At 39.5% G+C, this 20,615-nt stretch overlaps 1 protein-coding gene across 4 annotated transcripts in view; it reads left to right on the top strand.

Annotated features, from left to right (window-relative positions):
- LOC139765716 (probable phosphorylase b kinase regulatory subunit beta) overlaps positions 1–20,615 on the top strand; it is a 217,915-nt gene that overhangs the window by 138,282 nt on the left and 59,018 nt on the right. For 3 of the 4 annotated variants that reach the window (XM_071693507.1, XM_071693508.1, XM_071693510.1), the window contains one exon: positions 1,327–1,459. In XM_071693507.1, coding sequence (XP_071549608.1) covers positions 1,327–1,459 — 133 coding nt within the window. Of the gene's footprint in view, positions 1–1,326; positions 1,460–16,467; positions 16,608–20,615 lie in introns of all 4 variants that reach the window. The other variant, XM_071693511.1, reaches the window with a different exon arrangement.

Below are 20,615 nucleotides of genomic sequence, written 5' to 3'. Positions count from 1 at the left end.
GTGCTGTTAATGGCTTGAACCAGGGCATATGAAGCATCTGGGGTAAACCATGGAAAGTTGTGTGGGGCCTGGATGTGGAAAGGGAGCTGTGGTTTCGGTGCATTATTACATGACACCTAGAGTCTGAGTGTGAACGAATGTGGCCTTTGTTGTCGTTTCCTAGTGCTACCTCGCACACATGAGGGGGGAGGGGGTTGTTATTTCATGTGTGGCGGGGTGGCGATGGGAACAAATATAGGCAGACAGTATGAATTATGTACATGTGTATATATGTATATATCTGTGTGTGTATATATATGTATACATTGAGATGTATAGGTATGTATATTTGCGTGTGTGGACATGTATGTATATACATGTGTATGTGGGTGGGCTCGCTACCTCGCAAATGCGGGAGACAGCGACAAAGCAAAATAAATAAAAATAAATAAATGTGGGTGGGCTGGGCCATTCTTTCGTTTGTTTCCTTGCGCTGCCTCGCTAACGCGGGAGACAGCGACAAAGCAAAATAAATAATAGATAAAATATAAATATATATGTATATGTCTATGTATGTATATGTATGTAAACGTTGAAATGTATAGGTATGTTTTTGTGCGTGCGTGTATGCATCTACATGTGTATGTGGGTGGGTTGGGCCATTCTCTCATCTGTTTGCTTGCGCTACCTCACTAATGTGGGAGACAGCAACAAAGTATAATGAAATATGAAATAATAATAGTATGAATTAAGAAATTTGAAATTTATAACCATTGATGTTTAGCTCCAGGTCTACCCTGGATCTGGTCCTCATACTACAAATCATTACTGCAGTCTGCATCATGGAAAGTTGTATATTACTATACGTTATTTTGTTTTTTTCTCATGTATTTGGAACCACTTTGTGAGATATATGATCACAAAGTTTTCATGAATTGGTGAATATGAATTATGAAAAAATATTAGATTTTGAAATAGATTGGCATTATTTGGTAATCCTGTTAGAATGGTGCCCTAGTGGATGACAAATTAGCGAAGTGGTCCTGTACTTCATTTTTGAGGGGTAAAACTGTTGTAACCTCTCACTGAACAAGTGTTGTCATAGAAGCTTATAGAGTTCTGCATAGAGTAAAGAATGTTTTTCATCCTTCAAAACCAGTATTTTTTTCACTGAGGCTGTAGGCCTGTGGTTTGAATGATCTGTATAATTTCATTGCTGAATATCATGCAGTATAAGGCCTAAAAGAGCAGTTGTGAGCATAAGTTACACTACAAAGCTTGAGATTCAAGGTTATAGATGAGAAATTAATGAAAGTTGTCTTTATGATATTTTTTCTGATTCCTCAGGATATGGCATTGCAACCAACTGCAGAAATTCTGACTGTACTTAGATCGGTGTCAACTCTACATGGTCAGACTCAGTTGCTGGGAATTCTTCTAAGGCGGGAGGGCCCAAATTTCCAAGTGGATGGGAATTCAGGTTGGTTGTATTATTGATAGGAAAATATATATATATATAGGGGAGAAAGAATACTTCCCACCTATTCCCCGCGTGTCGTAGGAGGCAACTAAAAGGGAAGGGAGCGGGGGGCTGGAAATCCTCCCCTCTCGTTTTTTTTTTTTTTTTCTTTAATTTTCCAAAAGAAGGAACAGAGAAGGGGGCCAGGTGAGGGTATTCCCTCAAAGGCCCAGTCCTCTGTTCTTAACGCTACCTCGCTATCGCGGGAAATGGCGAATAGTATGAAAAATATGTATATATATTTTTTTTTTTTTTTTTTTTTTTTAATACTTTGTCGCTGTCTCCCGCGTTTGCGAGGTAGCGCAAGGAAACAGACGAAAGAAATGGCCCAACCCCCCCCCCATACACATGTATATACATACGTCCACACACGCAAATATACATACCTACACAGCTTTCCATGGTTTACCCCAGACGCTTCACATGCCCTGCTTCAATCCACTGACAGCACGTCAACCCCGGTATACCACATCGCTCCAATTCACTCTATTCCTTGCCCTCCTTTCACCCTCCTGCATGTTCAGGCCCCGATCACACAAAATCTTTTTCACTCCATCTTTCTACCTCCAATTTGGTCTCCCTCTTCTCCTTGCTCCCTCCACCTCCGACACATATATCCTCTTGGTCAATCTTTCCTCACTCATCCTCTCCATGTGCCCAAACCACTTCAAAACACCCTCTTCTGCTCTCTCAACCACGCTCTTTTTATTTCCACACATCTCTCTTACCCTTACGTTACTCACTCGATCAAACCACCTCACAACACACATTGTCCTCAAACATCTCATTTCCAGCACATCCATATATATATATATATATATATATATATATATATATATATATATATATATATATATATATATATTTTGCTTTTATTCTAAATTCATATTGACTCATGTTGTTGTATACTGAATATCAGTTTAAGAACAGAACAAGTTTTAGAGAGTTAGAGACTGATACTACAAATGTTAATGCCTGGAGAAGGCATATGATAGAGTTGATAGAGATGCTTTATGGAAGGTATTAAGAGTATATGGTATGGGAGGTAAGTTGCTAGAAGCAGTGAAAAGATTTTATCGAGGATGTAAGGCATGTGTACTTTTAGGAAGAGAGGAAAGTGATTTGTTCCCAGTGAATGTCAGTTTATGGCAGGGGTGTGTGATATCTCCATGGATGTTTAATTTGTTTATGGATGAGGTTGTTAGGGAGGTGAATGCAAGGGTTTTGGAGAGAGGGCAAGTATGCAATCTGTTGTGGATGAGAGGGCTTGGGAAGTGAGTCAGTTGTTGTTAGCTGATGATCCCATGCTGATGATCCAAAAAAAAAAAAAAAAAAAAAAAAAAAAAAAAAAAAATGAGAGGGGAGGATTTCCAGCCCCCCGCTCCCTCCCCTTTTAGTCGCCTTCTACGACACGCAGGGAACACGTGGGAAGTATTCTTTCTCCCCTATCCCCAGGGATAATATATATGTTACTTACTCGATCAAACCACCTCACACCACACATTGTCCTCAAACATCTCATTTCCAGCACATCCATCCTCCTGCGCACAACTCTATCCATAGTCCACGCCTCGCAACCATACAACATTGTTGGAACCACTATTCCTTCAAACATACCCATTTTTGCTTTCCGAGATAATGTTCTCGACTTCCACACATTCTTCAAGGCTCCCAGAATTTTCGCCCCCTCCCCCACCCTATGATCCACTTCCGCTTCCATGTTTCCATGTGTGTGCGTGTGTGTGTGTGTGTGTGTGTGTGTGTGTGTTGTTTGTGTGTGTCTGTGTGTGTATGTGAGTGGATGTGTCTTTCTTCATCTGTTTGCTGACACTACCTTGCTAATTTAGGAAATAGTGATCAAGTATGAAAAAAAGTAGATGATTGCATCAAAAGCATCACTTTTAGTAGTTTGGGAGTGTTTACAAAAGAAATCTTCTAGAGTAATGGAAGTATTCATGTGTGAACTAGAAGTGTATATGAACGGAAAATTGCTAAATTCAAACAACCAGTGGCAGACTCAAGGGAAAGATTGATGAAGCTGAGGCAGTACTTAGTATTTTATAATACCTTTGTTCCTCATCACGAAAAGTTACTAGTTTAATCCGTTGTTCATTCAGTACAGTAAGTTCTTGAGGCCTTCAAATCACCCATAGATATTGAATCTTTTTTCCACATGTGCTGTAGGAAGATTTTATCAGTGGCATAAGTTATCTTAACCCAATTAATGAAGTTAATGGAGAGTGTACAACATTTAATCCTGTAACATCCACAGTTTCCTAACGTAAATTTTCAATGTTTTTTGTTTGCCCTTACAGTTGTTCTTATCCCTACAGATTGATGAATAAGCAGCATAAAAGTAAATTTAGCATTGTAATTTTCATGAAGGGCTTACTAGTACAGTGCTTTGAGCGATAAGAACAGATAGCGTTGCTTTTGTTTGTCTTGATATTTCCTTTTTTCTTCCTTACATATTGTTAGAATGATTGTTATATTGCTTTTATTCATTCATAAGCAAAATGATTTATGAAAATACATTAATAGTAACCTTATCAGTAACTTTTGTGTATGTATGTTATAGGCATCAGCAATAATTGCAAATGTGGTAATATCAACACAAATTGTGTATTTCCCTGCACCATGGTATCTGGGGTAACTGCAACTGATTGTCCTTTGGAAGCATTTACTACCCATACACTCTCCCATCTCCAGCCTGACCAAGAACATAACCTTAAAATTTTGGTGAAGATCTTCATTTGTGGAAGTTTATCACTTAGCCGAGATCTTTGTTTGTGAATGTTAAGGGTTAATTCATTTTGTAAATCCATGTGCACTGTATACACATTTTCCCCTTTTGCCTTCTTCCTTAGCTATAAGTGCAGTGGAAGCTCCTTAGGCCTGATGAGTCATTGGAAGGTGCAGCAGCATCTAGAATGATATCTCTTGATGGCTATGTTGTTTTGGGAGAAATTGGTGGCTTTTCCTAATGTGCCCAGATGTACATAGATGCATAATGCATAAATGATGCTGCTTTGTTAGCTTAATTAGAGGAAGTGTTGCATTGAACTGTTGGTCACTTCCTTGCTGCCAGTAATAGCTAATTTCATGTTTTAGAAGGTATGGGCAAAGTTTACTGCATGATGTTTGAAATACGAATTTTTTTTTAGTAATTTTAGGTATTCAGGAGTGATAATCAAGAAGGTTAGTGATGGGAAAGATAGCTGTAGATCTGAAGATGCTTAGTGAAATCTGGTACATGGAAAGATCTAGAATATAGTGTATGCAAATAATTCAAGATGGGGTACGTGTCTCATTTCTAAGGTATGAATATGGAACCATAGTTTACATAGGTTCTTTGTAGGAATTAGATCAGTAAAAATTAGTAACCTGTGTAGGACACTTTATATTAGAATAGAGAAAAGAAGGATGATACACAAATATCATTTTGTTAGAAGGAATTGCTAGAGAGGTACATTGATGATGGTGTGGTCATGCAGGATTTATGACATAACAGATTAGTGAAGAATGTCTATGGTACTGTCATCAAAAGATAGTCAAGAAAAAGTATGTTCATGGCCTTATGTGTGTGTGAAGTACCGGAAATTACTTAGCAAGAATTGTTGTTGGAATATAAGTTTGAATGGAGAAAAATTAGCAGAAGTGAAGTGTTTTAGGTATCTGTGAGTGGACATCGCAGCAAATAGAACCATGGAAGCAGAATTAAGTCATTGGGTGGGGGAAGGTGCAAAAGGTCCCGGGAGCATTGAAGAATGTGTGGAAAGAGAACATTATCTGGGGAGGCAAAATTGGTATGTTTGAAGGAATAGTAGTCCCCTCAAAATTTATATTTATTTATTTTGCTTTGTCGCTGTCTCCCGCATTTGCGAGGTAGCGCAAGGAAACAGACGAAAGAAATGGCCCAACCCACCCCCATACACATGTATATACATACACGTCCACACACGCAAATATACATACCTATACATATCAATTACACATATATATACACACACAGACACATACATATATACCCATGCACACAATTCACACTGTCTGCCTTTATTCATTCCCATCACCACCTCGCCACACATGGAATACCATCCCCCTCCCCCCTCATGTGTGCGAGGTAGTGCTAGGAAAAGACAACAAAGGCCCCATTCATTCACGCTCAGTCTCTAGCTGTCATGCAATAATGCCCGAAACCACAGCTCCCTTTCCACATCCAGGCCCCACACAACTTTCCATGGTTTACCCCAGACGCTTCACATGCCCTGATTCAATCCACTGACAGCACGTCAACCCCGGTATACCACATCGATCCAACTCACTCTATTCCTTGCCCGCCTTTCACCCTCCTGCATGTTCAGGCCCCGATCACTCAAAATATTTTTCACTCCATCTTTCCACCTCCAATTTGGTCTCCCACTTCTCGTTCCCTCCACCTCCGACACATATATCCTCTTGGTCAATCTTTCCTCATTCATTCTCTCCATGTGCCCAAACCATTTCAAAACACCCTCTTCTGCTCTCTCAACCACGCTCTTTTTATTTCCACACATCTCTCTTACCCTTACATTAATTACTCGACCAAACCACCTCACACCACACATTGTCCTCAGACATCTCATTTCCAGCACATCCACCCTCCTGCGCACAACTCTATCCATAGCCCACACCTCACAACCATACAACATTGTTGGAATCACTATTCCTTCAAACATACCCATTTTTGCTTTCCGAGATAATGTTCTCGACTTCCACACATTCTTCAAGGCTCCGAGGATTTTCGCCCCCTCCCCCACCCTATGAGTCACTTCCGCTTCCATGGTTCCATCCGCTGCCAGATCCACTCCCAGATATCTAAAACACTTTACTTCCTCCAGTTTTTCTCCATTCAAACTTACCTCCCAATTGACTTGACCCTCAACCCTACTGTACCTAATAACCTTGCTCTTATTCACATTTACTCTTAACTTTCTTCTTTCACACACTTTACCAAACTCAGTCACCAGCTTCTGCAGTTTCTCACATGAATCAGCCACCAGCGCTGTATCATCAACGAACAACAACTGACTCACTTCCCAAGCTCTCTCATCCACAACAGACTTCATACTTGCCCCTCTTTCCAAAACTTTTGCATTCACCTCCCTAACAACCCCATCCATAAACAAATTAAACAACCATGGAGACATCACACACCCCTGCCGCAAACCTACATTCACTGAGAACCAATGACTTTCCTCTCTTCCTACATGTACACATGCCTTACATCCTCGATAAAAACTTTTCACTGCTTCTAACAACTTGCCTCCCACACCATATATTCTTAATACCTTCCGCAGAGCATCTCTATCAACTCTATCATATGCCTTCTCCAGATCCATAAATGCTACATACAAATCCATCAAAATTATTTGAGCTATAACTAAGGCTCTGTGGAGGGGCCTGGATGTGTTAGAAATGGAATGTTTAAGGACAATTTGTGGTGTGAAGTGGTTTGATCAAGTAAGTAATGAAAGGGTAAGAGTGATGGGTGGTGATAAAAAGAATTTGATTGAGAGAGCAGACAAGGATTTGCTGAAATGGTTCAGACTTGGAAAGAATGAGTGAGAAAAGGTTGACAAAAAGGATATATGTGTCAAAAATGGAGGAAACAAGGAAAATGGTAAGACCAAATTGGAGACTGAAGGATGTAGTGAAAAAAGATTTTAAGCAATCGGGGTCTGAACATACAGGAAGGTGAAAGGTGTGCACAGGATCAAATGAATTGGAACGATGTTGTACACTGGGGTTGACTTGTCAATAGACTGAACCAGAGCATGTGAAGCATCTGAGGTAAACCATGGAAAGGTCTGTGGGGCTTGATTGTGAATAGCTAGGGAATGAATGTAAGCAGATGTGGCCTTTGTTCTGTTTCTTGGCACTACCTCACTAATGCAGGAAATTATAGACTCTTGTTTTACTTGTAGATATTTACCTAGAGCATATGCTGTTATACTGCTGAGGTAAATGATATAGGGAGCACTGCTGAAATAAGCTTGAGGTTTAACAGTGAAGACATGTCAAAGAAAAAGTGGGTGGAGTATGCATAAGATTTGATTATTTCGCATTCATATCTTCTAAAAGTATTATTATGAAAAGAATTTTACCAAAAGGCAGAAATGTAGAAAAAATAGAGGATGAACGAGTCTAAGTGAAAATTGGCCCCAATCTTTCAGTGCACTGTTGCAGGATTCATTAACTTTTTATGGATTTGTAGAATGCTTGTACTACGTTAAGCAGCGTCACGAATCTATAAATAAAGAAAGAATGCTTGTTCTACATAAAACAGCATCACAAATCTATAAATTTTGTGAATATTTACATGCTAGCAGTATACATATCTCAAAAAACTTCTTTATTTCATTTATTTATTATACTTTGTTGCTGTCTCCCGCGTTAGCAAGGTAGCACAAGGAAACAGGTGAAAGAATGGCCCAACCCACCCACATACACATGTATGTACATACATGTCCACACAGTCACATATACATACCTATACATTTCAATGTATACTTATATTTACATACACAGACATATACATATATACACATGTATATAATTCATACTTGCTGCCTTTATTCATTCCCGTTGCCACCCCGCCACACATGAAATGACAACCCCTCCCCTCACGCGCGTGAGGTAGCGCTAGAAAAAGACAACAAAGGCCACATTCGTTCACACTCAGTCTCTAGCTGTCATGTATAATGCACTGAAATCACAGCTCCTTTTCCACATCCAGGCCCAACAAAACTTATAGTGTGATGAATGTTGAGATAGGATTCACTGTTTGGTGCATGTGATATTATAGAGAAATCATTTTTGTGAAATAGGAAAATATTTATTTTATTTATTTTGCTTGTCGATGTCTCCCGCGTTTGCGAGGTAGCACAAGGGAACAGACGAAAGAAATGGCCCAACCCACCCCCATACATATGTATATACATACACGTCCACACACGCAAATATACATACCCATACATCTCAATATACACATATATATACGCACACAGACACATACATATATACACATGCACACAATACACACTGTCTGCCTTTATTCATTCCCATCGCCACCCCGCCACACATGGAATAACAACCCCCTCCCCCCTCATGTGTGCAGGGTAGCTCTAGGAAAAGACAGCAGAGGCCCCATTCGTTCACACTTAGTCTCTAGCTGTCATGTAATAATGCACCGAAACCACAGCTCCCTTTCCACATCCAGGCCCCACAGAACTTTCCATGGTTTACCCCAGACGCTTCACATGCCCTGGTTCAATCCATTGAGAGCACATCAGTGGGACCTTTGTTGTCTTTTCCTAGTGCTACCTCGCACACATGAGGGGGGAGGGGGATGGTATTCCATGTGTGGTGAGGTGGCGATGGGAATGAATAAAGGCAGACAGTGTGAATTGTGTGCATGGGTATATATGTATGTGTCTGTGTGTGTATATATATGTGTACATTGAGATGTATAGGTATGTATATTTGCGTGTGTGGATGTGTATGTATATACATGTGTATGGGGGTGGGTTGGGCCATTTCTTTCATCTGTTTCCTTGCGCTACCTCACAAACGCAGGAGATAGCAACAAAGCAAAATAAATATAAATATAAGATATATATATATATATATATATATATATATATATATATATATATATATATATATATATATATATATATATATATATATCCCTGGGGATAGGGGAGAAAGAGTACTTCCCACGTATTCCCTGCGTGTCGTAAAAGGCGACTAAAAGGGGAGGGAGCGGGGGGCTGGAAATCCTCTCTTGTTTTTTTTTTTTTTTTTTTTTTTTCTTTTTCTTTTTTAATTTTCCAAAAGAAGGAACAGAGAAGGGGCCCAGGTGAGGATATTCCCTAAAAGGCCCAGTTCTCTGTTCTTATCGCTACCTCGCCAACGCGGGAAATGGCGAATAGTTTGAAAGAAAAAAATATATATATATATATATGAATGGAGAGATGTGTGGTAATAAAAAGAGTGTGGCTGAGAGAGCAGAAGAGGGTGTGTTGAAATGGTTTGGACACATGGAGAGAATGAGTGAGGAAAGATCGTCAAAGAGGATATATGTGTCAGAGGTGGAGGGAATGAGGAGAAGCAGGAGACCAAGTTGGAGGTGGAAGGATGGAGTGAAAGACATTTTGAGTGATTGGGGCCTGCACATACAGGAGGGTGAAAGGCGTGCAAGGAATAGAGTGAATTAGAACAATGTGGTATACTGGGTCGACGTGCTGTCAACAGATTGAACCAGGGCATGAGAAGCGTTTGGGGCAAACTATCGAAAGGTCTGTGGGGCCTGGATGTGGAAAGGGAGCTGTGTTTTCAATGCAATACACATGACAGCTAGAGACTGAGTGTGAATGAATGTGGCCTTTTTTGTCTTTTACTGGCTCTACCTTGCTGGAGCGGGGGTTGGATGCTGTTTCATGTGTGATGGGGTGACAACGGGAAAGGATGAAAGCAGCAATCATGAATATGTACATGTGTGTGTATATATATATCATTATTATTATTATTATACTTTGTCGCTGTCTCCCGCGTTTGCGAGGTAGCGCAAGGAAACAGACGAAAGAAATGGCCCAACCCCCCCATACACATGTATATACATACGTCCACACACGCAAATATACATACCTACACAGCTTTCCATGGCTTACCCCAGACGCTTCACATGCCTTGATTCAATCCACTGACAGCACGTCAACCCCGGTATACCACATCGCTCCAATTCACTCTATTCCTTGCCCTCCTTTCACCCTCCTGCATGTTCAGGCCCCGATCACTCAAAATCTTTTTCACTCCATCTTTCCACCTCCAATTTGGTCTCCCTCTTCTCCTTGTTCCCTCCACCTCCGACACATATATCCTCTTGGTCAACCTTTCCTCACTCATCCTCTCCATGTGCCCAAACCACTTCAAAACACCCTCTTCTGCTCTCTCAACCACACTCTTTTTATTTCCACACATCTCTCTTACCCTTACGTTACTCACTCGATCAAAACACCTCACACCACACATTGTCCTCAAACATCTCATTTCCAGCACATCCATCCTCCTGCGCACAACTCTATCCATAGCCCACGCCTCGCAACCATACAACATTGTTGGAACCACTATTCCTTCAAACATACCCATTTTTGCTTTCCGAGATAATGTTCTCGACTTCCACACATTCTTCAAGGCTCCCAGAATTTTCGCCCCCTCCCCCACCCTATGATCCACTTCCGCTTCCATGGTTCCATCCGCTGCCAGATCCGCTCCCAGATATCTAAAACACTTCACTTCCTCCAGTTTTTCTCCATTCAAACTCACCTCCCAATTGACTTGACCCTCAACCCTACTGTACCTAATAACCTTGCTCTTATTCACATTTACTCTTAACTTTCTTCTTCCACACACTTTACCAAACTCAGTCACCAGCTTCTGCAGTTTCTCACGTGAATCAGCCACCAGCGCTGTATCATCAGCGAACAACAACTGACTCACTTCCCAAGCTCTCTCATCCCTAACAGACTTCATACTTGCCCCTCTTTCCAAAACTCTTGCATTCACCTCCCTAACAACCCCATCCATAAACAAATTAAACAACCATGGAGACATCACACACCCCTGCCGCAAACCTACATTCACTGAGAACCAATCACTTTCCTCTCTTCCTACACGTACACATGCCTTACATCCTCGATAAAAACTTTTCACTGCTTCTAACAACTTTCCTCCCACACCATATATTCTTAATACCTTCCACAGAGCATCTCTATCAACTCTATCATATGCCTTCTCCAGATCCATAAATGCTACATACAAATCCATTTGCTTTTCTAAGTATTTCTCACATACATTCTTCAAAGCAAACACCTGATCCACACATCCTCTACCACTTCTGAAACCACACTGCTCTTCCCCAATCTGATGCTCTGTACATGCCTTCACCCTCTCAATCAATACCCTCCCATATAATTTACCAGGAATACTCAACAAACTTATACCTCTGTAATTTGAGCACTCACTCTTATCCCCTTTGCCTTTTTACAATGGCACTATGCACGCATTCCGCCAATCCTCAGGCACCTCACCATGAGTCATACATACATTAAATAACCTTACCAACCAGTCAACAATACAGTCACCCCCTTTTTTAATAAATTCCACTGCAATACCATCCAAACCTGCTGCCTTGTATATATATATATATATATATATATATATATATATATATATATATATACAGCGGATGGAACCATGGAAGCGGAAGTGGATCATAGGGTGGGGGACGGGGCGAAAATTCTGGGAGCCTTGAAGAATGTGTGGAACATTATCTTGGAAAGCAAAAATGGGTATGTTTGAAGGAATAGTGGTTCCAACAATGTTGTATGGTTGCGAGGTGTGGTCTATGGATAGAGTTGTGCGCAGGAGGATGGATGTGCTTGAAATGAGATGTTTGAGGACAATGTGTGGTGTGAGGTGGTTTGATCGAGTAAGTAACATAAGGGTAAGAGAGATGTGTGGAAATAAAAAGAGCGTGGTTGAGAGAGCAGAAGAGGGTGTTTTGAAATGGTTTGGGCACATGGAGAGAATGAGTGAGGAAAGATTGACCAAGAGGATATATGTGTCGGAGGTGGAGGGAACGAGGAGAAGTGGGAGACCAAATTGGAGGTGGAAAGATGGAGTGAAAAAGATTTTGTGTGATCGGGGCCTGAACATGCAGGAGGGTGAAAGGCGGGCAAGGAATAGAGTGAATTGGATCGATGTGGTATACAGGGGTTGACGTGCTGTCAGTGGATTGAATCAGGGCATGTGAAGCGTCTGGGGTAAACCATGGAAAGCTGTGTAGGTATGTATATTTGCATGTGTGGACATATGTATATACATGTGTATGGGGGTGGGTTGGGCCATTTCTTTTGTCTGTTTCCTTGCGCTACCTCGCAAACGCGGGAGACAGCGGCAAAAGAAAAAAAAAATATATATATATATGTTTGTGTCTGTATATGTATGTATGTTTTGAGATGTATATGTATGTATATGTTCATGTGTGGGCATTTATGTATATACATGTGTATGTGGGTGGGTTGGGCCATTCCTTGTCTGTTTCCTTGCGCTACCTTGCTGACGCGGGAGATGGCGATTAAATGTAATAAATTCATGTAAATATAAATATTGAATGGAGTTATGAGAGATAAAAGCAAAACAAGTGAAAAGGGGTGCAAAGATGGAGTGTGGCAGTGAGATATGGTGGCTAGTGGCAAGCCTGTTTGCAGATGATACTGTGTTGTTTCTGGAGAGTGAAGAGGAGTTGCAGAAGTTTGTGTGTCTTTTATGGTGTATTTAAGCAAGTAGAAGAGATGGAAGGTAAATGCAAGTAAAAGTAAAGTAATGGTGTTTGAAAGGAAATGGAGTGAAAGTTTAGATTTTGTTAAACCATATAGAGTGAAAGAGGAAAGTGTGCTGAATTGTGCTTTGGATATGGGGGGGAGAAAGACTGGAAGAAATGAGGGAATTTAAGTATCTGGGAGCTGTCGTGAGTAAGTGTGGTGATATAGAAGGAGAAATAAGGGAGAGAGTAGTACAGGATAGAAGAGTCACTGGGTCCCTTAATAGAATAATGCAATATAGAGTTTTAGTATGAAAGTGAAGAGAGGATTAAGGGACAGCATAGTCCTCCCAACCCTGACCTATGCAGCCAAAACATGGGCGTGGAATGAGGCGCAAAGGTCAAGAATCCAGGCTGTGGAAATGTGCTGTTTGAAAAGAGTATGTGGTGTGACTAGATGGAATGAAGAAGGAAATGAAAGGGTATTTGAGGGATGTGGTATGGCAAGGAATGTGAAGGGAATGAATTGTGTAGTGGTAGAATAGGTGAAGCGTAATACTTTGAGGTGGTTTGGGCATGTGAATTGAAAGCAAGTTTGGGAGTTTGTAAGGAGATTGTATGATAGTACAATTTAAGGGGTTGGTGTGAGTGGAATACCACCTGTGACAATTAGGGTGGAGGAATACTTGAGGGAATGAAACAGAGGAAGAATGAGTGGAATGGTATATGTGAGGGAGGCATGTAAGGACAGGGATAAGTGGAGACTTCCGGCCATGGCCACCCTTTGATGGGAGTTTGTGGGGGGAACTGGCATCAGAGATATAGATAGATAAATAGATAGACTGTTGAAATGGAAGAGTATTTCTAAATGTGCTATTGATTTGCTGCATAGATTAGGACTTGTATTATTGAAATAGATGGTTTTTGCATTTAAGCTAGAGATGGTTAGGGTAGAGACTTCATAGATTTATGTTAATCATACCATGTTCAAAGGGACTTATTATGCCTCCTCTGTGAAGCAAATGGAGACTGACTGCCATTCATCTGTCCATCTCGGTGTTTTCATGCATTTATCTTGATTGGCAGTGCAAAGTTTATATATTTAACTCTGATTATCTGTATATTAAAGTGAAACTCTGCACTTTTGTCTCTTATGTGTTGTCACTCTTCATGTGATATAATGGCAGTCATAAGTGAATTTTTTTTTAAAAGTTTCATACGTTGCATTTCATCTTGTCAGCTGTAATACTAATTGATAGCTTGGTACCTATTGTATGTAAGCATAGCTATGAATGCATTAGATTAAAACTTTGCTGATTTGTTGCACATTAAAGGTGTGCATGTGACATTGTAGTACTTTTGCAAAGATTATGATATAGTTGACACAGATGCAGTGTGCAATGTGTTTTGAGGACTATGTATGGTGTGGGAGGAAAACTGCTAGACACAGCTAGGAGTTTTATCCGGAGAATAAGGCTTGTGTGCAGATAGGAAGGGAGGAGGGTGAATTCTAAGTGGAGTTGGGTCTTCATCATAGGTATGGGTTGTCACCATGGCTATTTGATCTTCTTGAGGAAGGTGAATGAGAGGTTCTTGGAAATAGGGGAAGATCTTCAATATGTTGGAGTTTTTTTTTAGGGGGAGGGAGGGGCATTAGTTGCTATTTGCAGATGAAATTTCTCTGGTGGCAGATCTGTTAGAGAAATTCCAGAAGCTTTTGTTTGATATTTTGTGATGTGTGAGAGAGGGTAGTTGAACATTAATTTGAATAAAAGTAAGGTAATGAGGTGTAGCAAGGAGATGAGGTAAGATGGGTTCAGTGCAAGTCCGAAAAGGGAAGGCCTGGAGGAAGTGGAGTGCTTTTGGTACCTGGGAGTGGATATGGCAGTAAATGCAACCATGGAAGCTGAAAGTAATCAGGGTGGGAGAGGAGGCAAGGTCCTGGATGCTTTAAGGAGTGTATGGTAAGGAGTTTTTCTATTACGGAAAATATTTAATATACTGTGCTAGACCCATTGGTGTTTTATGTGAGGAGAGTTGATCATGTAAGAAATGTTAGTGTAGGAGTGAGGTGTGGTAATTTGTGCAGTCTGATTTAAAGCTGACAAGGGTGTACTTGAATGTATGAGACATATTGAGAAAGCTATTTGGTATTGACAAAGAGGATCTGTTTAGCAGAAGTAGAGCAAGTCAGTAGGAGAGAAAGACCAAGTATAAGATGGAAGAGTGGAGTAAAAGATGTTTTGAAGTGTCAGGCATGAAAAAATAGGAGGTTTATAGACATGGATGGGATTGAGTAAATTAGTGATCTGGCATATGGAGGTGACATGTTGCTAGTGGCTTGAGCCAGGGCATATGAAGTGGTCAAGGGAAACTGCATAGTTGGTCTTCAGGGCTTGGCTGTGGATGATGGTGTTGGTTTTGGTGCATTTCACATAAGAGTTGGAGAGTGCATGTAAGTAAAGGAGACCTTTGTCTAGGCTGTTCATGGCATTACCTGGCTAAAGCTGGAAATGGTGATTAGGTGTGAAATGAACAAAACATATTTTGTTGAACAGAGAAATTTGTCACAATCCTCTAATGCCAATGATAAACAAAATAAATGCACAATTTTAAATTCATTACGTTGGTAGAACAAGTAATATAACATTGTTAAATGACTGCATACACATGCAGAGGGGGCATTTATTTCACTTTGATATTCTAGTCTCTAGTTTGATCTTTGATTCTGGATATGGAGTTTTATCTCCTATGTACACAGGTAGAATGTCTCCATCATCTAGTTTGTGATAAAACGAATTTAATCTTAAGAAGCACCAGTGTTATGATGTATGAAGTAGAGGGATACTACCATTTTTATAACACCAGCTAAAGAACACTCTGGTGGAGGAGGGTTTTGTGTTGTGCACTTGCCACCCATGAGATTTGGACTTCATGCTGGGCCAGGCAAGGTTGTCTTTGTTATTTACTAGAGTGTACTCAGAGTTAGTTGTTGGTCTATCAGACTCCATATGTGTGCATCTGTAGGTTGATTATAAAACAAGCAGTCTTTACTTGTACTTGAATAGATGAGGAAATAACACATGATTGCTGCTTTTTTTATCTTTTTTAGGCTTCATGTATAGGGGTATGGTGAATATTTTTCAATAAAAAACACTCCTTAGATCTGAGAGAAATTGGTACCAATCATATTAATATTCCATATCATAAGGCATATTTTACCACATATGCATCTTTCATCATTTCATTCATCTCATACTATTGAGAAAAAATTAGATATATATATATATATCCTGAGAAAACTATACTTCACATGTCCATATGTTTAAAATCGTTATGAAGTTATGTTTTGTAATTCATCATATGCATGGGCCAGTATTTGTATTATCACTATGTTTGATAGGTCATTTTCATTAATTTTCAAAGGAATTTCTTTTTGATTTTTGTTCATAAATGATTTATTAATTTAAGATTAATTATTATGGATATACTGTTTTTGATAATGACCTTATACAGTAGGATAGAATACTTAGATGGGTTGAAGCTGCAATTTTTTTTATTAACTGAGCAAAAGCATAGATTAATTGGAATGAGGTTTTAGTGTTGTTGAGGCTGGAGAAGCTGCTGCAGGAGGTCAGCGAGTGCCACTTCTGGGGTGCCATGCGTCTCGCGGCAGCTACCCTCAAGAAAATCTACCCATCTGTGACACACATCACAACAATTTTGGTGGAGGGTTGTCAGGTGATTGTGACTGAATGCCTTCTTGAAACTGACCTTTCTTTACCAGTTTTTATGCATTTAGCAGATGAAACATGCTGTGCTAAGACTATGCTCTGCTACTGGTTTGGTGCATCAGAGTTTGAAGTATTCCAATGAGCTAAGTTTATATGAGCTGTTATACATTATTCCTAAACATGGCTTCTCAGAAGAACTTATTACTACATGCTTTTGCAAACTGGTTAGATATGGCTTTGAAAGTGGACTTTGAAGCTAAGGTATTACCTCATGGTAAGCATTGATTTATAATCTTATTTTGCAAACATTGGGCATACTTTATACCTTACAGTCATAGACAGATGGTTTTAGCAGTAGCTTATGAAGCAAATCTTTCCTCAGTAAGTTAGAATTCTTCTTTAACATATCATAAAGGTGTAGGAAGTTTAGAGTATTGGTGAACTCAGAATGGTAAGATTTTCTTAAAACAAACGAAAATAGATGACGTTTTTCAAGAGTACATAGTTCTTAATATAACATATTTTCCTGTGTTAAGTACTCTTAAGGAATTGTGTAACAGTCTAGCACTGCTGATTACTGCTCCTTATTAAGCAGTATTGTTATCAGTAATGAACCTCACAAACAGCAGTCACAGCAGGTCTTTACATACTTTTTTTACTAGTATCTCTTTGCATAGATACTTTCCAGGCTATCACTACTATTGCCCAGTTTGTATCATAAATTATTGTACTTACGTACCCTGATAGAATAATTTTTTCTCGTACTTCATTCTCATGTCCATGACATATTAGTTGTCAACCATATGGCTTATTGACTATTGTTTCAGGGATTACTTCCTTTTGATTCTATCATGTGTTGCTCACATAGTAGGGGTTATGATTATGAACTGTTATTGTTGATAGTATAATCAGATTTAGGACAGTCAGCTGAATTTAATGGGTAAGATGGAGTGATTGCACATGCTACATGAAATGAAGAAGTCTAATGGAGCAAGATACACACACTAAGGATTTCAGTAAATAACATTTGCTAGAAACAGACAGCAGGATATCCCTGAACATAATTCATAACCTGAGGTTGAATAACATATGCATGAATGTAATTAGAGTTAATGAAAAGTAAATTTTTGCTTTACATCCCAAAATGTGCAGACAAAATGACTAGACTAAGATGTGTGTTGAATTTAAGGAATCAATAGTGAATTAAACATAGAGTAAGTTATGGGCAGTGGAAAGACAGTAATTAGTTTGTACAATGTGGCATCTTTCAGTCAAATGATAAACTCACCTTAAATCTAGTGTTCACACACGCACACACACACACACACACACACACACACACACACACACACACACACACACACACACACACACTCACAAACACAAATTTGTGTAAAGAGAGCTCTTTGGAGGGCATTGAAAAATTGTGCATGAAATAAGGAAACAGAGGACATGGACAGGATATTGGCCGTGGATTATCCAACTTTCAGTGAGTTAAAGAAGTAAGAAGACATTTCTACAAGCTTCAAGAGTAAAAATTGATTTGATGACATATGAACAGCTTTGTAAAGTGATTGTAAGGAAATTATTAGAAGGCATATCAATCCTCAAACAGTAGATGACGTCAATTTTTGATGTCCTCATAAGGAATGGCATCCAACCTAGATTAATGTTCTTTTCCTGCCTCTTTTCAAATATCCAGCTGACTTCATTTTTATTACTATTAGCTTGTATAGGTCTCTTCTGTTCTCATTAAGGCATAGGAAGAAGATTTTCATCACCCCAAAACCACCATTAGAAAATATACTTACATTGACCTGCATGTCATGCATACACAGTGACCCCATGGCAGTACATAGATAGTTAGATAATCTAAGTGATGAGAAGGAACTCTCGATAATTATCAGTTTTGTGAGAAATTGAAGAATAATAGATAAGAAGTGTGAAGAAATAAGTGATATGTTGATTTTAGCATTATTCCCGAAGAAGGAGGGAGTCTTGCAAGGACGGTTTTCCCATATATTTTGCACTTATGGAAGAAGTCATGCTTCATATGCCCCAAATTTTCTCTTTATGCAATTCTGGGGTGGAGAGTTTTGTAACAGATGATAGGTAAAGAGTGAATATTTCCAAAGGAAATTTACTTGCAATATCCTTCCTGCATGTGTCAAGAATTTTCAGTAATCACACTTACCTCTAGTGTGAACGGGCATGATATTTCAAAAGTATTCATGTAATTCATCACCAGTGCTGTTCATGTATTTATAATAAGAGGCAAGTGCAAACTAAACTCAAAGAAATAAAATTCTTTCATATCTTCCCTGTGCATGACTACCAATTTAGCTCACATTTATTTGTAGTGTGAAATGTATAATGTTTCTGAATATATTTAAGTCGTTCATCATCAGAGTTGTGCCTTTATGTGAAATAAGAGTATAAGGAAGAAGTGAATTCCAGGCAAAGAAAAAAAAATCTTCCCATATTCATGTATTGGGAGCTGTTATATTTGTCATACTAAAAAGTGGATCAAGCCAGAACAAAGATAGTAGTGTAACTTTCATTGTATTTTCTGTTATCTTTTAATGATTTATTTTTTCATGAAAGAAAAAGAATTAGAAATTTTCATTTTTTGCTTACATTTTCATGGACTTTCTGGAACATACATGAGGTTTAAGGGTTAATAAATGAAGCAAAAAGTGACTTTTTAAAGATGTGAAGATGATTGCCATTTTCTGTGTCAGTGAGGTACCACTAGGAAACAGACAAAGGATCGCCCATCCACTCATATACAATACACATAACGGCTAGAGAGTGAGTTTGAAAGAATGTGGCCTTTTATGTCTTTTCCTAGTGCTACCTCGTGGGGGGAAGGGGGGATGCTATTTCATGTGTGGCAGGGTGACGACGGGAATGGATGAAAGCAAGAAGTATGAATAAGTACATGAACATGTGTATATGTCTGTGTGTGTATATGTATTGTATACCTTGAAATGTATATGTAAGTATATGTGCGTGTGTGGGCATTTATGTATGTACATGTGTATGTGGGTGGGTTGGGCCATTCTTTTGTCTGTTTTCTTGTGCTACCTCGTTAACGTGGGAGGTGGCGATTAAGTATGATAATGATAAATATATATATATATATATATTATTTTTTTTTATTATTATACTTTGTCGCTGTCTCCCGCGTTTGCGAGGTAGCGCAAGGAAACAAACGAAAGAAATGGCCCAACCCCCCCCCCATACACATGTATATACATACGTCCACACACGCAAATATACATACCTACACAGCCTTCCATGGTTTACCCCAGACGCTTCACATGCCCTGCTTCAATCCACTGACAGCACATCAACCCCGGTATACCACATCGCTCCAATTCACTGTATTCCTTGCCCTCCTTTCACCCTCCTGCATGTTCAGGCCCCGATCACACAAAATCTTTTTCACTCCATCTTTCCACCTCCAATTTGCTCTCCCTCTTCTCCTTGTTCCCTCCACCTCCGACACATATATCCTCTTTGTCAATCTTTCCTCACTCATCCTCTCCATGTGCCCAAACCACTTCAAAACACCCTCTTCTGCTCTCTCAACCACTACAAATCTTCACCTTCGCCTCCACAAGATAATGATCAGACATCCCTCCAGTTGCACCTCTCAGCACATTAACATCCAAAAGTCTCTCTTTCGCGTGCCTATCAATTTACACGTAATCCAGTAACGCTCTCTGGCCATATCTCCTACTTACATACGTACTTATGTATATCTCTCTTTTTAAACCAGGTATTCCCAATCACCAGTCCTTTTTCAGCACATAAATCTACAAGCTCTTCACCATTTCAATTTACAACACTGAACACCTCATGTACACCAATTATTCCCTCAACTGCCACATTACTCACCTTTGCATTCAAATCACCCATCACTATAATCCGGTCTCATGCATCAAAACTACTAACACACTCACTCAGCTGCTCCCAAAACACTTGCCTCTCATGATCTTTCTTTTCATGC

Source organism: Panulirus ornatus, chromosome 55, assembly GCF_036320965.1.
Source record: "Panulirus ornatus isolate Po-2019 chromosome 55, ASM3632096v1, whole genome shotgun sequence".
Lineage (NCBI taxonomy): Eukaryota > Metazoa > Arthropoda > Malacostraca > Decapoda > Palinuridae > Panulirus > Panulirus ornatus.
The sequence above is the reverse complement of the archived record's forward strand: the minus strand, read 5'-3'. Positions and strand labels throughout refer to the sequence as shown.